At 41.2% G+C, this 14,789-nt stretch overlaps 1 protein-coding gene across 3 annotated transcripts in view; it reads right to left on the bottom strand.

Moving 5' to 3' along the window:
- The window catches only part of Chka (choline kinase alpha), a 58,154-nt gene that overhangs the window by 34,450 nt on the left and 8,915 nt on the right, over positions 1-14,789 (bottom strand). For all 3 annotated transcript variants that reach the window (XM_077797381.1, XM_026396660.2, XM_026396661.2), the window contains exon 2: positions 1,845-1,956. In XM_077797381.1, coding sequence (XP_077653507.1) covers positions 1,845-1,956 — 112 coding nt within the window. The remainder of the gene's footprint in view (positions 1-1,844; positions 1,957-14,789) is intronic.

The following is a 14,789-nucleotide window of genomic DNA, read 5'->3' as shown; positions in this document are numbered from 1 at the left end:
TCCAATATGGTAATAGTCAACCACATGTGACTATTTCAACTTAATTAAAATCAAATAAAATTTAAAATTCAGCTCATGGGCCACACTTGCCATATTTCAGTGTTTCGTAGTGACATATGGCTAGTGACAAGCACACTGGACAACACAGATACAGAACATTCCATAGCTTCCATCATTTCAGCGGTGCTCTAGATCAGAGAACTTGACTCTCAGTTTATACATGGAAGAGTACACTGTGCACATTTAAAAGGCTTTTATTTAAGATATAAATAGGAATGAAAGTCTTATCAGATTTAAACAATCTTATATCACATGCAATTTCAGCAGCTATTTATTTATTTATTTATTTGTTTATTTATTTATTTATTTATTTATGGTACTGGGAACTGAAGCCCGGGGGTGCTCTATCACTGAGCTATATAACCCCAAACCTTTCTATTCTAAGACAGGCTCTCACTAAATTGCCCAGGCTGACCTTGAATTTGTAATCCTCCAAGTAGCTGAGATTACAGGCATGATCCACCAAACTGAGCTCAGCAGCTACTTTTTAAAGTATTTTAAAAGCATTACTTAAATGCAAAATATACAGAAGAACAGAAATGGGACTTATTACAGAATGTATACAGTCCTTGAAAAATTCTAAAAAGACTGATTTCATTAAGTCTTTTAACATTAACAGAGCTAAAGGACATCAATTACTTGGAAAATGGCTCTATAATCAACTGCAATTTGAGGTAAATTAAAAAGTAGGCTACACAATAGACACCAGGATTCTGCTCCTTAAGATCTTCAATGGAGGGTCAGTGTTTTAAGGTGGCTCTAGCTGTGGCTCCTGCTGCATACTAGTTTCGGGACCGAAGATGTTCTGAGGTATGCATGGAGCAGCTGTGTACCTCCAAACAGGCTAACTTGTTCCTAGTACTTTTAGACATTAACCACTTTACCAGCTGGACAGAGTCAAGGACAAAGTATCCAATGAAAGGACTCATTCACATTACGACAATTTTTAACAAATTAACATCTAGATTGTCAATTTTAACTTTACTAAGTACATAATATATATATTCAAATATCACAGATAAAATCTGTTTTTTTAGGTTGAGTTGAAAAGACTGGTCTTTTAAAAATTTTAGTCAAAAATCTATTCTGTTCTGAAGATAAAAATGGATCTTTTCGAAGATCACAATGGGTATCAAAATCCTATCATAGAAATACAGCAACCTAACGTTTCTTTCCACGTGTGGTTAGTGAAATAGCAAAAACAAAAAGGTCTGGACATTTGAAATATCCTCTAACTGGATAAGACAATTCAACTTACATGAAAACTAAATTTGACAAACATAAAAATTTAGGAAGATTATAAATCTATCATTCAAAGTTTTAAAGAAATCTCAGAGAAGCAGTTAATAAATTCAGCTTCACTGAGATCATACTTTGTTAACTGAGACTATTCTCCAAAATCTTTTTAAAAATGTTTTGACATCTTAATTATACATAATTATGAGAGAAAAATTTTTTGATCTTGCTATAAAAACCATACCTTCCACTTAGAATTTTACAATCTAAGTCTGAGTTGAAAATTTCAGTGTAGAAAATCCAAGAAACATCAGCACTTTTTAAAGGTTTCACCAACATATATTCTCTAGATATAACACTGAGAATATCTGTTTGACTAATAAATATTAGATAAAAACAAGAATTAACTTACGATGTAAACAATAAACCAAGTCATACAGACCAACTAAAATAAAAGCAATATACTTAAATGTCTATAGTGCACCATTAACATCTCTAGAAAGAGGATTGAAGCGTCCAGAGGCCCCGCCCAAGCTACCCACACTCACCATCTGCAGAATCGCCCCATACAGCCGCAGGAGCACTTTTCGAGGCTCGTCGCCAACCGTGGCCATGGTGTCCGGTAAGGAGCACTGGAACAGCATGTTGCTGAGGCCACCTCTGTCAGAAATCAGAGGACAGTAAACATCCACACTGTGAAGGTGAGCAAAGTCACTCTTGGATGAATACAGATGAAAAATCAGCCCACACAGGAACTGCGCTTGTGGCATCCTGACCACCCTCTCAGAACACTTGGAAGGAACAGGACTGGTGAATTTATAGCTTTCAGATTAAGTCCACAAGTCACACTAAAAATGGGCAAATTCCCAATCTGCTTTTCTACAGGAAACTTGGGTAGAGGTTTTTAAAAAATTGCCAGTGTGTACCTAGAGAATGAAAAGGGCCAAAGAGGAACCTCCTCAGCACTAGGAATGGAGGAACATCCCAGAGGTATCCCTCTCTACAAGATCATATTCTTCTAGAATCCAAGATTTTCATTTTTATTTCCATAATCACAAGATTAAAATGCTGGGCCCTTCCTCTCTAAGGCTTGCGATTCTAGGACCCACCCTTCTTGTTCCCTCAACCAATTTTAACTAACAGCCTTGTCAAATGTCTTTGCAATGTTGGGCTGAGGATGTGACTCAGTGCGAGAGCACTTGCCTGGTATGCATGAGGCCCTTATTCTATCCCCAGCACTGAAAGAGAAAAAAAAAAAAAAACTTGCAATACAAACCGGGGCTTTCCAAAGAAATGGGACCCCAATGCCCTATAGTTAGATTCATGTCTGATTACCAAAGTCAAAAGCAAGCTAGAGCCTTGGAGCAAATCATCTGCCTGGGTGGGAAATGATCAGCTATAGAGGAAAGTTAGTTCCTAAGATAAGTGGATAACAAAATACTATATGATTAAGAATTACTGATAAAAGGCTCTTCAATTGTAGTGGACTTCATTATATCCTTTTCTTACCTAACCAATAAATCTTAGGAATACTACTTAAGCAAAGCACTATGATGGAAGCAAGAGTAACAAACCAAACATACGTGAGTCCCTGCCTTCAAGAAAGAGACAGAAACTGAACACAAATTTCTAGTTTATAATTCTAGAGTCCATAAGTCCGAAAATAGGTTTTACATGGCTAAAATCAAGGTTATGGCTAGAGGTCAAAAGAATGTACATCATACCCCAGGAAACTAGAAACAGATGCTGAGTTAATGGATTTAAAGAATAAGGGTGACTGGGGGAACAGGGTTAGTTAATGTTTACTGGGGACAGAATTAAGTACATGCACACTGAGCAGTCACCACCATCAATATCCATCTCCAGAACCCAGAGATAAAGGGTTCTGGAGATAGATGTTGATGGTGGTGACTGCTCAATGTGCATGTACTTAATTCCACTCAACTATACACTTAAAAATGTAGATTTTATGCTGTCTACTTTACCAAATTTATAGTAAGAAAGAATGAAGAGCAGGGAGCACTTGTATGTGGCTACAGTCCCAACAACTTGGGAGACTGAGGCACGAAGATAGCTTGAGGCTATGAGTTTTGAGGCCAGCCTGGGCAACACAGCAAGAACCCCATCTCTTCAAAAAAACAAATCAAGTATTAGAACGTTTTATATGAGCAACCTTAAAAACATGTCATATAATACATGGATGAACCTTAAAAACATTTAGAGCTTGGGGTAGAAGGCAGGGTGAAGGGGTGGGGTTTCTTTGTGCTATGATGAAAATGTTCTAAAGTTCACCTTGTTGACAGTTGCATGGACCTGTGACTACACTAAAAACCACTTTAAATAGTCAATTTAAATGGTACAGTACGTGAAATATGTTAACTCAATAAAGCTGTATTTTTTAATTTTTTTTTTAGTTATTGATGGGCCTTTATTTTATTTATTTATATGTGTTGCTAAGGATGGAACCCAGTGCACCACACAAGCTAGGCAACCTCTCTACCACTGAGCCACAACCCCAGCCCCAATAAACTGTTTTTAAAAAAGAAAAAAGCAATGATCTTTTTTCCTACGATTTTTTTCTTAAGCAACTAAAAAACCTGAATATGTTTCTAGGCAATTCCCCTCGGATTTAAAAAAGCCATATTTAAGTAGTTTCCCAATGGCTTACTTAAAACAATCATTAAGTATCTAGGAATGATTGAGTAAGGACCTATTTTCCCAGAAGACAAATTAAGTTGGTCCTTAGTTAACAAGATCAGAAAGAACAGGGAACCCAAGGTTCCCGGTTTCCAGAGCCAGCAGGAAACAGGCCCAGAGCAGCCTCACCCTTTTCTGCTTACCCTCAGGCAGCACCTCCTCCACAGGGCTCATCAGAACCCACACGCAGGTCCAGCCACAGCCAACATGGGTTTCTGGCTACCAAGCAACAGGACAGGCATTACATCAGAGTTAAAAGCCCTGGTTTTTCTTCCTGTCACACACTCTTGAAAGCTCAAATAAATGCCAGAGCAAACAGATGAACTACTGTTCCAAACTGTGGACTTGATTCAAAGTCTGTCCCCGTACGCCTACAGAAGGCAGTCAAGCTAGCTTGGCCAGAAACAAGCTCACAACTTGGAAATCCTTCATTTACAGTGTTACCTGCAGTCTGCTGCTCAACAGGCTTTAGTGAAAAAGCTATGGATTATTGTCCAAATAAATGAATCAAGGTCACTGGCACCAATGACCTCAACTACAATGAGAAACTCCTTAGAAAAAAAGCCAATGATTAATGTGTCAAATAACATCACTGGGAACAAGAAGATCTGGTAAGAAGAAAGGCCAAGAAGAGATGGTAAAAATAAAAGAGCCCAATTTGCTATATAATTTGTCAGAAATATACTCCTAGGTGCTCTCAAGGATATCAAAATTTGTGAAACCAAATTTGTTATCATACATAACAGCTTTACAATAATATAAGTCATAATTAAATAAAGGAGGCATAAGATGTTCATGCAAAATATCAAAGTGAAAATGACACATTTACTTCGCATTCAACACACATAAGCAATCCATGACAGTAAAAATAAAAGGACAGGAAGTGCCCACTGGTATCCCTCAAGATCACCGCGTATTGCGCACACCTGAAATTCCAGCGACTCGGGAGGCTGAAGCAAGAGGGTCACAAATTCTGAGGCAAGAGGATCACAAACTCAAAGCCAGCCTCAGCAATCGCAAGGCACTAAGCAATTCAGAGAGACCATGTTTCAAAACAAAATACAAAATAGGGCTGGGGATGTGGCTCAGTGGTTGAGTGTTCCTGAGTTCAATCCTTAGTACAAAAAAAAAAAAAAAAGATACATATGCTAATCAAGAATTCACTCCTGGGCTGGGGATCTGGCTCATGCAGTAGCGCGCTCACCTGGCATGCGTGCGGCCCGGGTTCAATCCTCAGCACCACATACAAAGATGTTGTGTCCACCGAAAACTAAAAATACTAAAAAATTCTCTCTCTCTCTCTTTAAAAAAAAAAAAAAAAAGAATTCACTCCTTCCCCCCCGCCAAAAAAAATTCACTTCTAGTAGTTGGGATGTAGCTCAGTGTAAAGTGCTTGCCTAGCATGCAGGAGGCCCTGGATTCAATCCCCAGCATTGCAGAAATTAATGAATGATTGCAAGTAGCTCATTATGCATAGTATGTTGAATACAAATATGAAACAATCTCTAACATCTTCAGCATTCCTTGAAATGCAAAACAAAAAAAATAATCTATTGAAAGTACTAAGAAGATTGGGGGGGGGCTACATATTCTTACCTCCTGTATAGTGCCCAAAACATGGCAGGCTCCCGATTATTTGTGAAAGAATGAACATACTCACATGCGAATGCATACCCAAGATCTCCCTGGAAGAACACTTAATACTAACAATGCCTGCCTCTAGAGATGCTGAAGGTCAAGTGGGCTTATTTTCTAGGATACCCTTCTGTAAAAGTAACTCATTATCTTTTAGAAGTTTTTCAAAACAAATGTTTGTGGTTCAGTGGCAGAGCACTTGTGTAGCATGTGTGAGCTAAAATACCACATAAAAATAAATAAATTAAAAGTATTGTGTCCATCTACAACTAAAATCAATAAATAAACAAACACCAAACAAATAAAAATAGACCTTGTTTTTCCAACTGTCCTTTGTCATCACTTCATAAATAAAATGCACACAGTGAATAAGCTCTCCCACTTGCTAATTTGGTGAATATCCTCCAAAGGTCCATATGTTAAAGACTTGGTCCCCAGGGTAGGGCTACCAGGAGGAGCTGAGGACCTTTAGAAAGTGGGATCTTACAGGAGGTCCTTGGTCATTGGGGGTATGCCCCTAAAGGGGACTTGGGACACTGGTCTGTTCCTCTCTTTTGCTTCCTGGCCACAGGTGAGCAGTCCACTTTGCCATGGCTCCCCACCCTGTCATCCAGCCCCTCATGACAGGCCCAAAGTGATGAATCTGTTGATCTTGAAATGAAACTTCTAAAACTGTGAGCCAAAATAAATCTTTTCTCTTTATAAGTTAGCTGTCTCAGGTATTCTGTTGCAGTAATAGGAAGCTGTCTAACTAACACTTGGCTCAATTTCCTTAATTATCAAGAAGGTTTATAGTAAGCACCATTCTACTCTACAACAACTGGAGGCCAACAAATAAATATGTTTAGGGGCAGCTCAGTGGCAGAGCATTTGCCTAGCATATGTGAGATCTTGGATTTGATTCCCCAATGCCACAAAAAAAGCAAAAAAGAAATATATTCTTGAAAATCTAAAATCTCTTCATAGGTCTCCCCCCACCCCCCCCCCCCGCTTCCTGCCTTGCATACAATCTGGCAAGCATGACAGGTATTAATGATTCAAGGTCTTTACTGGTCTTGGGTCATCATTTTGAACATGAAATATTGTTGTATGGTATTGGAGAGAAGAGACACAGAAGAACTCAGAATTGAACTGATTCCAAAGCATAACAGAAAACTTTTTTAACTTTTATAATAATCTTGATTTTTCTTATTTTACACTTTTCCTTAAAGAATATAGAAAAATTCCCATGAATTGGGCGCTAGTTAAATAAACCTTTTCTCAAACACCCTTCCTCTAGTCACCTGACAGATAACATTCTGGGTACTTTCCCAGACGTTTATACCTAGGACTCCTTTTCCCTCCCAGACTTCCTTTTTGAACCATCTAAAAGGCCAAAATGTCCCTTAGTCATATGACACACAATAACAAGTACGAATTTGCCCCTTGGTGGCTTTTCCCTCCTTCAAATTCCAAGAAAGGCCTACACCGAGCAGCTTGTTTTGTTTGCCCCCACTTGTCTTGCCCTGCAACCTTTTCACTGAGCCAAACAGCTCAATCCTTTTCAAATGAGCCACGCTATCTACCCTAAGGGTGAACCCATAATGTCCTGAAACTGGAAAGGTGAAAAAAAATCATTATGTTCCTCTTAGTTTGCTATTAGGTCATTCATTACTCTTCAAGAAAGTATCTTCGGCGCTGGGGATGTGGCTCAGCGGTAGCGCGCTCGCCTGGCATGCATGCGGCCCGGGTTCCATCCTCAGCACCATATACCAATAAAGATGTTGTGTCTGCCGAGAACTAAGGTAAAAATGTTTAAAAAAAAAAAAAAAAGAAAGTATCTTCAACATTTAGCCATCGCTTGCCAGGCTTCACCATTCCCACTTCATCTGACTTCAGAGGCACATAAGACAGTATCTGGGAGCCTGTGGTGGGGACTGCTCCCCACTGACACACAGACAATAAAAACCAACTGTCGGGCTGGGGATGTGGCTCAAGCGGTAGCACGCCCGTCTGGCATGCGTGCGGCCCGGGTTCGATCCTCAGCACCACATACCAACAAAGATGTTGTGTCTGCTGAAAACTAAGAAATAAAATATTAAAATTCTCTCTCTCTCTCCCTCTCCTCACTCTTTAAAAAAAAAAAAAAAAAACAAAAAACCAACTGTCATGTGGGAAAGGAAAGGTGGCGATAGAATTGGCAGCTGTAAAAACCATCCTTCTATTTACCACTTCCAAAGTCCTTGAGGGTGGGACAGCATAACACAGATCCTAACTCATCATCCCTCTCTAGCCACTATGCTGCAGGTTCAAGGTGTTACCTTGGATCCAGAGCACACAAAGTCAAAGGCAGCTTTGCAAATCCTTCCAACTATGTACCAGCTATAGCAAACACTGAGCATTCTCATCAGGTTGGCTATGAAAACTGTATTCTAAAAAGTTCATGTAGACTATAAACATACTCTGGGTATAAAACCCAAGTCAAATATGAGTCAATAATGTCATCAAAACCCCAAGAATAAAGCTTAATAGTCTTGTAGATGTAATTTACCTGCAATATGTGACCCACTTTAAAACATACCTCACCCACAGCATATGAAAGCTGATAAGAATTCAGTGTTAACTTGGACACTTGTATAGATCACATCCAAGGTTTTTAAGAACTCAATTTGTCTACCTGGGAGGCTGAGAGAGGAGAATGGCAAGTTTGAGGCCAGTCTCAGCAACTTGGTAAGATCTGGTCTCAAAATAAAAAATAAAAAGGGCTAAGGTTTCAGTTCAGCACCTCTAGGTCCAATCCCTAGTTCTGCCAAAAAAAGACTTTAGAGTAAAATCACTTTATTCAATGATGATTTACAATATAAAACAATCTTTATTTTAGTAAAATGTATTCAAATAGCTTCTCCAATGTATCCTCTATTTGTAGGCTTGGCAGGTCTAAAGAGGTCACTTAAATTCTGTTAGAGCAATCTAAGCAGAAAAAAATCCTTGTGATACAACTACCTAGTGACTGATCCAAAGTCTTGAAATACGTCATTCTATACATCTCTCTACGCATGTATGTATTTATTTACTTATTTATACATACTGAGGGGGGGTGCTAGGGATTGAACCCAGGCTTGTGCTTGCCATGTGAGCTATATCCCCAGCCCCCCATCTGTATATTTTTTTATCATTTGTAAAAGGACTCAATTGCAAGTGAGTCAGCTCAATGCTCTGGCAGATAATAAACCTAAGCAACTGTTTTCTCCACAAAAACCTTCAACAAAAATATTTTCATCTACTGGGGCTGGAGGTATAGCTCAGTAGTGGAGCAGTTGCCTGACAATATGCAAGGCCCCGGCTAGGTTCAATCCTCAGGCACAAACACAAAACTTATCTGCTAAATTAAAATAGGAAGTTACTTGGTCTATATCTAAAAAACTTTTTTAAAGCAAAAAGTCACCAAACCCCTGCAAACTGTCCACAAGTCCCATGGCATCCAGTAGACCCACAGTCAATCAGCAAGGCTGGGGGCCTGATAGGGGAGAAGACAGAGGCAGCTTGAGAGTTTCAAGAGCATCATTGAAAGAAAAAGGACAACACAACTAGTTTCTCAGAGGAAAAATGAAGCTTAAGCCAGCATAATACCAAATTTAAATACTGAATTTAAAGCACAAGGAAAAAAGTGTATTTTTAAAAAAATTTCTTCCAACCATCTAAAACTCAACTTGAAATAACCATGGCTGGGATTAGGGGGAGTGCACTAAAATGGTAGTTTCTATAGGCAGTAATCAAGAACAGGCATCCCAACCCCCAACTCTCTGCACACAGAGCCTGAGGCACAGTGCAAAGAACAGGCTGTGACATCCAGCCCAGGGGGACTGCTGGCTCCACAAGGAACTATGTGACCTTGGTCAAGTTACTCAATGCCCCTAAGCCTGTTTTCTCACCACAAAATAATACAGCAGTATCTAACAGAGGTCTTTGTGAGGATTCCGGGAGACAATGTGAACTGCTCATCATCAACACCAATCCCAAAGCAAAGGTTAATCTCAGAGAAGCTGCAGAGGAGACAGTAAAGCTCAGACATGAGCCTTCTACTCCAGGGAGGCGCAGCCCCCACATGGCTGGCACGGGGGTGGAGGCAGAGGGAAGAGGCAGGTGCCCTGTGCACTGTAGGATGTTTAGTCAGTGTCTCTTTGCCCTCTGCCCACTAGATGCTAGCTGTACCACCACGACAATCAAAACTGTCCAATCATGAGAGGCTGAGGTAGGAGGATTGCAAGTTTGAGGGCATGCTGGGCAACTTAGGGAGACCCTACCTCAAAATAAAAAGGGCTGGGGAGGTATCTCAGTAAAGTGGCCCAGGGGTCCATCCCCAACTACCAAAAGAAAAATCCAAAATCACTTCAATTTGAAAACAGATTTGCGGGGAGCAGGGGCGGGAGGTGCCGGGGATTGAACCCAAGGACACTTAACCACTGAGCCTCATCCCCAGCTCTTTTTTTTATTTATCTAGAGACAGGGTCTCACTGAGTTGCTTAAGCCTCAACTGAGTTGCTGAGGCTGGCTTCCCCAGCTCTTTTTTTTATTTATCTAGAGACAGGGTCTCACTGAGTTGCTTAAGCCTCAACTGAGTTGCTGAGGCTGGCTTTGAACTCATGATCCTCCTGCCTCAACCTCTGGAGTCGCTGGGTTACAGGCGTGTGCCACCATGCCCAAATGAAAACCTTTTTTTTTTGGAGGGGGAGTGGTACTGGGGATTGAACCCACCTTGTGCATGCGAGACAAGCACTCTACCAACTGAGCTATGTCCCCAGCCCTGAAAACTGATTTTTAATAACTCTGTGACCCCCAAATTGGAAGACCAACATATTCTCTACACTGACTTTCAACTCCTTTTTCTGACCTCTATTCAAAATAATGTCTTCCTCTTGATTAGCCAATTTCACCTAACAGTAGTGACTCTATCTCACCCAGCTCAAAATCTTCCTTAGCTCCAAAGCCTAGGCCTTTCCCTACCTTTCAAATTCTTTCCTCCTTTCACTTCTTCTCAAATGTAAGTCTCCCAGCTTCTCAGCTCTCTCCCTGCTAAGTTCTCCCCCTCCCCCTCCCAGGCCATTCCCAGAACCAGTTTCTAAAATGCCAATTTCAAGTCACTATGCTTCACCACCAGCGAATGCAGCCAGCCTCTGGCACATTCCCCTCTTAAAAGGTCCTGCCACCTTTCCAGTTAGGGGACACTCTCACTTCCTCACAAAGTGCCCCAGGCACACCCTCTAGCCTTCTGACCTCCCAGTCCTTACTTTCTAAATGCTTTACTAAAGCTCAACAAAAGGAGCACTAAGCACACTGGAGTGTGGATGTGTTGGGAAAGACCTGGAGATTACCATCTCTCTGTGGAAAGCCAGAGATACAGGCTTTCCCTGGACAGGTCAAGTGTTCCGGCTACCCACTCCACTGGAGGAAAAACAGGAGAACCAGGTACCAGTGCAGCTGGACAAGGCTGAGAGCCACGGCTAGTGTAGGCAAAGTAAAAGGAACACAATGGACGAGAGCCACGCCTGCGACCCCATGGAGAGTAGTAGTAAAATACCACTCAGGCTGGAGGGCAGCTCAGAGTCCAGCACGCACTGGGAGGCCCTGTGTTCAATTCCTAGGACTGAAAAAATAAAAGTAAAAAGTAATGAGCTGCATAAACCTCTGGTTTCCATTCTGGCACATAAGCTTGGAAAGGGCTGCCCAATCTAAACACACAAAAACAGACCAAACTCAAAAAGTCAATAATTCTTCTCAGATCCATCAGTGAAGTAAGTCATGAGGCACACTCCTCCCCTAAAACTGCACAGGCAGGTGGAGACCCAGAACCGCACTCACCAGAGCAGAAACCTCAAAGGGAAGCGGTGTGGGGCAGGAAGACCTGCTCAATAACTGACAAACTGCTGGGGGCTCAGTACAGACAACTCAGTCACTTCAAGGGAATGGGTAGGGATTTGCTCAAGGGCAGAGCACATCTCTAGGCACAAGGCGGAGTTCAATCCTCTGCCCTGGAAGAAGAAAAAAAGAAACTTCAGGGGACCATCATATAGTGGGTCTCCACAATTATTCATGAACTCTCTACCAGGTCCTCACAGTGACTGGAGACTAAAAAAATCCCTTCATAACTGGGTAAGAAGGCACATGCCTATAACCCCAGCAATGTGGGAGGCTGAGGCAGGAGGACTGCAAGTTCGAGGCCAACCTCAGCAACTTAGTGAAACCCTGTTTCAAAATAAAAATAAAAGGGGAGCAGGCATGGGTGGTGCAAGCCTGTAATCCCAGTGGCTTTGGGAGGCTGATGCCAGAGGATGATGAGGTCAAAGCCAACATCAGCAACTTAGTGAGGCCCTGTCTCAAAAAATAAAAGGGGCTGGAGAAGTAGCTGTAGCTCAGTGGTAAAGTGCCCCTGGGTCAATCCTCGGAACCAAAAAATAAAAATCCCTTCATGCTTCTGGCAGACCAGTGGGGAAAGAAACCATCTTAAAATACGCAGCAGCGTTCCCCTCTCCTTAACAGATCCCGTCTGCCCTCGGGAGAAGCAGTTTTGACAGAGCCTGGTCAGCTGGAGTTTTCTCAGAGCCTAACCTATCCTAGGGGAAGGGAATATACTATTCCTGTCCCTCTGGTCATCTGCCCCACCTAAGGGGAGTCAATACCAAGCTTGGCAAGTATACTGGCTAAGGGTGCTAAGGGCAAAGTTCACCAAAAGGCTGAGCCCTAATAATAGGAATTCAGGTTCAACATTCAAAAGTCAATTAACACAACTTATCACATCAACAAGCTAAAGAAGAAAAATCACTGGGGCTGGGGATGTAGCTCAGTTGGTAAGTGCTTGCCTTGCATGCATAAGGCCCTAGGTTCAATCCCCAGCACCACCAGAAAAAAGAAAAAAAAAACCACATGATCAAACAAAAGGAAAATCACCATGAAAGCAACACTGTAAGTGCTTCTCAAAACGGAGTTAGAGGCCACTAAGGAAGCAGGACACATGCTAGAGTCCACAGTGGCCTGGGTGTAAACTTGGGTTACCTCTCTCTCCCCTTTGACTTCAGGAGGCATCTGGAATACCTTTGTTTGTTTGTTTTATGCTACTGGGGATTGAGCGCAGAGTCTTGTGCATGTGAGGCAAGCACTCTACCAACTGAGCTATGTCCCCAGCCCATTAAAAAGCACCTTAACTACCACAGATTACATTGTGCCCAAGAAGCATATCAAGAGGTTCCAGAACATTTGTTTGTTTTTTATACTGGGGCCAGAACCCAGGGGCACTTTACCACTGAGCCACATCGCCAGCCATTTTTATTTTTTGAGACCGAGTCTTGCTAAGTTGCCCAAGCTAGCCTCAAACTTGGGATCCTCCTGACTCACCCTCCCAGCTACACTCCTGTTTTATGGAAATTTCCATCCTTTTTATACATTCTTGTCTTTATCTTCTAACAATAATGAAGCCCCTTTCCTTTCCAGCATGTAAGCTCCTGCTTTTCCTGCCTTCCTCAGAACATGGATCCAGAGCTATCTGAATCCATGTCTTCTGAACTATCATTCCATTTTCAATGCTGTAGTTTCTCAGTTTAGACTGATCAACTGTATCAATAGATAAAAGGAAGCATTTGACACACTGGGTGAGGTGGTGCACACACTTGTAATCCTAGCAACTAGGGAGGCTGAAGCAGGATTGCAAGTTCAAAGCCAGCCTCGACTTAGCAAGATCCTAACTCAAAATTTAAAAGGGGGGAGAGGCTTATTTAGGAAGTAGTTCACTGGTAAGGCACCCGAGTTCAGCAATAAAACAATATGACAAAATTCAACACCCATTCATATAAAAAGTAAACTCTCAGAATACAAGAAATGGAGTGGAGCTTATTCAACTTGATAAAGAACACCTATAAGAAACCTACAGCTAATATCATATTTAATGGTGGCAAGGTCACAACTTTCCCACTAAAAACAAGTACAGAGCAAAGACGACCCCCTCTCACCACTCCTTTTCAATATTGTACTAGAAATCCTAAGTAATGCAGTATGACAAAAAAAGAAAATAAGGAGCCAAGCATGATGTTACACACCTGTAATCCCAGCCACTCAGGAGTCTGAGGGTAGGAGAAAAGCAACTTCAAGGCCAGCCTGGGCAATCTAGAGAGACCCTGATTCAAAAATTTAAAAATTGGGGGGCTGGAGATATATGGCAGTGGTAGAGTACTTGCTCAGCATGTGTGAGGCCCTGGATTTCGTCTCCAACAGTACAACAAAGTAAACAAATGAAAGAAAAAAGGAAGCAGGTATGATGGTACGTGCTACTCCAGAGGCTAAGGTAGGAGGACAGCAAATTTGATGTCAGTCTCGGCAACTTGAAGAGATTCTGTCCCAAAATAAAATATATAAAGGGGTGAGGATATAGTTCAGTGGTAGAGTGCCCCAAGATTCAATCCCTGATACTGTGGAGGGAAAAAAGAAAAAACAAAAGGAAATAAAGTATACAGAGGGGTGAAGACAAATAAAACTAACAAAAAAAAACAAGAACTAATAAGAGACTACAGCAGAACTGCAGGCTACATGGTTATTATATAATAGTCAACTGCTTTCCTATATACTAGCAACAAACAAGTAGAATTTGAAATTATAAACACACTACATTAACATCTCCCAAAAGTGAAATACTCAGATATAATCTAATGAACTATGTACAAGGTCTACATGAGGAAAACTATAAAGATTCTGATGAAAGATATCAAAGAACAACTAAACAAATGGAGAGATATAGATATTTTCAAGATGTCAGTTCTTTCCAACTAAAACTGTAGTGTCAACACAATTCCAACAAAATCCCAGAAAGTTGGGAATCAAGAGAGAATCATGTACAACATTTAACTTTAAAGACCACTGATCTCCAAGAAATTCCAATCATCTTTATTTTGGTCTGTAGAGGGGTGGAGAAGGCTCATTGTGCTTATGTTCCACCACTAGCACCTCAATTCCAAGTACTGATTACTGGGAGAGAATCACAATGTCACTACAGGTCCACAGGCAAGGCCATTTCACTATGCAGACCAAGTCCAAACACTTGTAGGACTCAGGTTGCATTAACTATTTACTTACAACAAAAGAATCATGTCTCCCATTTGTAATTAAGAACTGCTTTTCTTTTGAATATTTGAAATTAT

This window comes from Urocitellus parryii, chromosome 4 (assembly GCF_045843805.1).
Source record: "Urocitellus parryii isolate mUroPar1 chromosome 4, mUroPar1.hap1, whole genome shotgun sequence".
NCBI lineage: Eukaryota > Metazoa > Chordata > Mammalia > Rodentia > Sciuridae > Urocitellus > Urocitellus parryii.
This window is presented reverse-complemented; position numbering and strand designations above follow the sequence as displayed.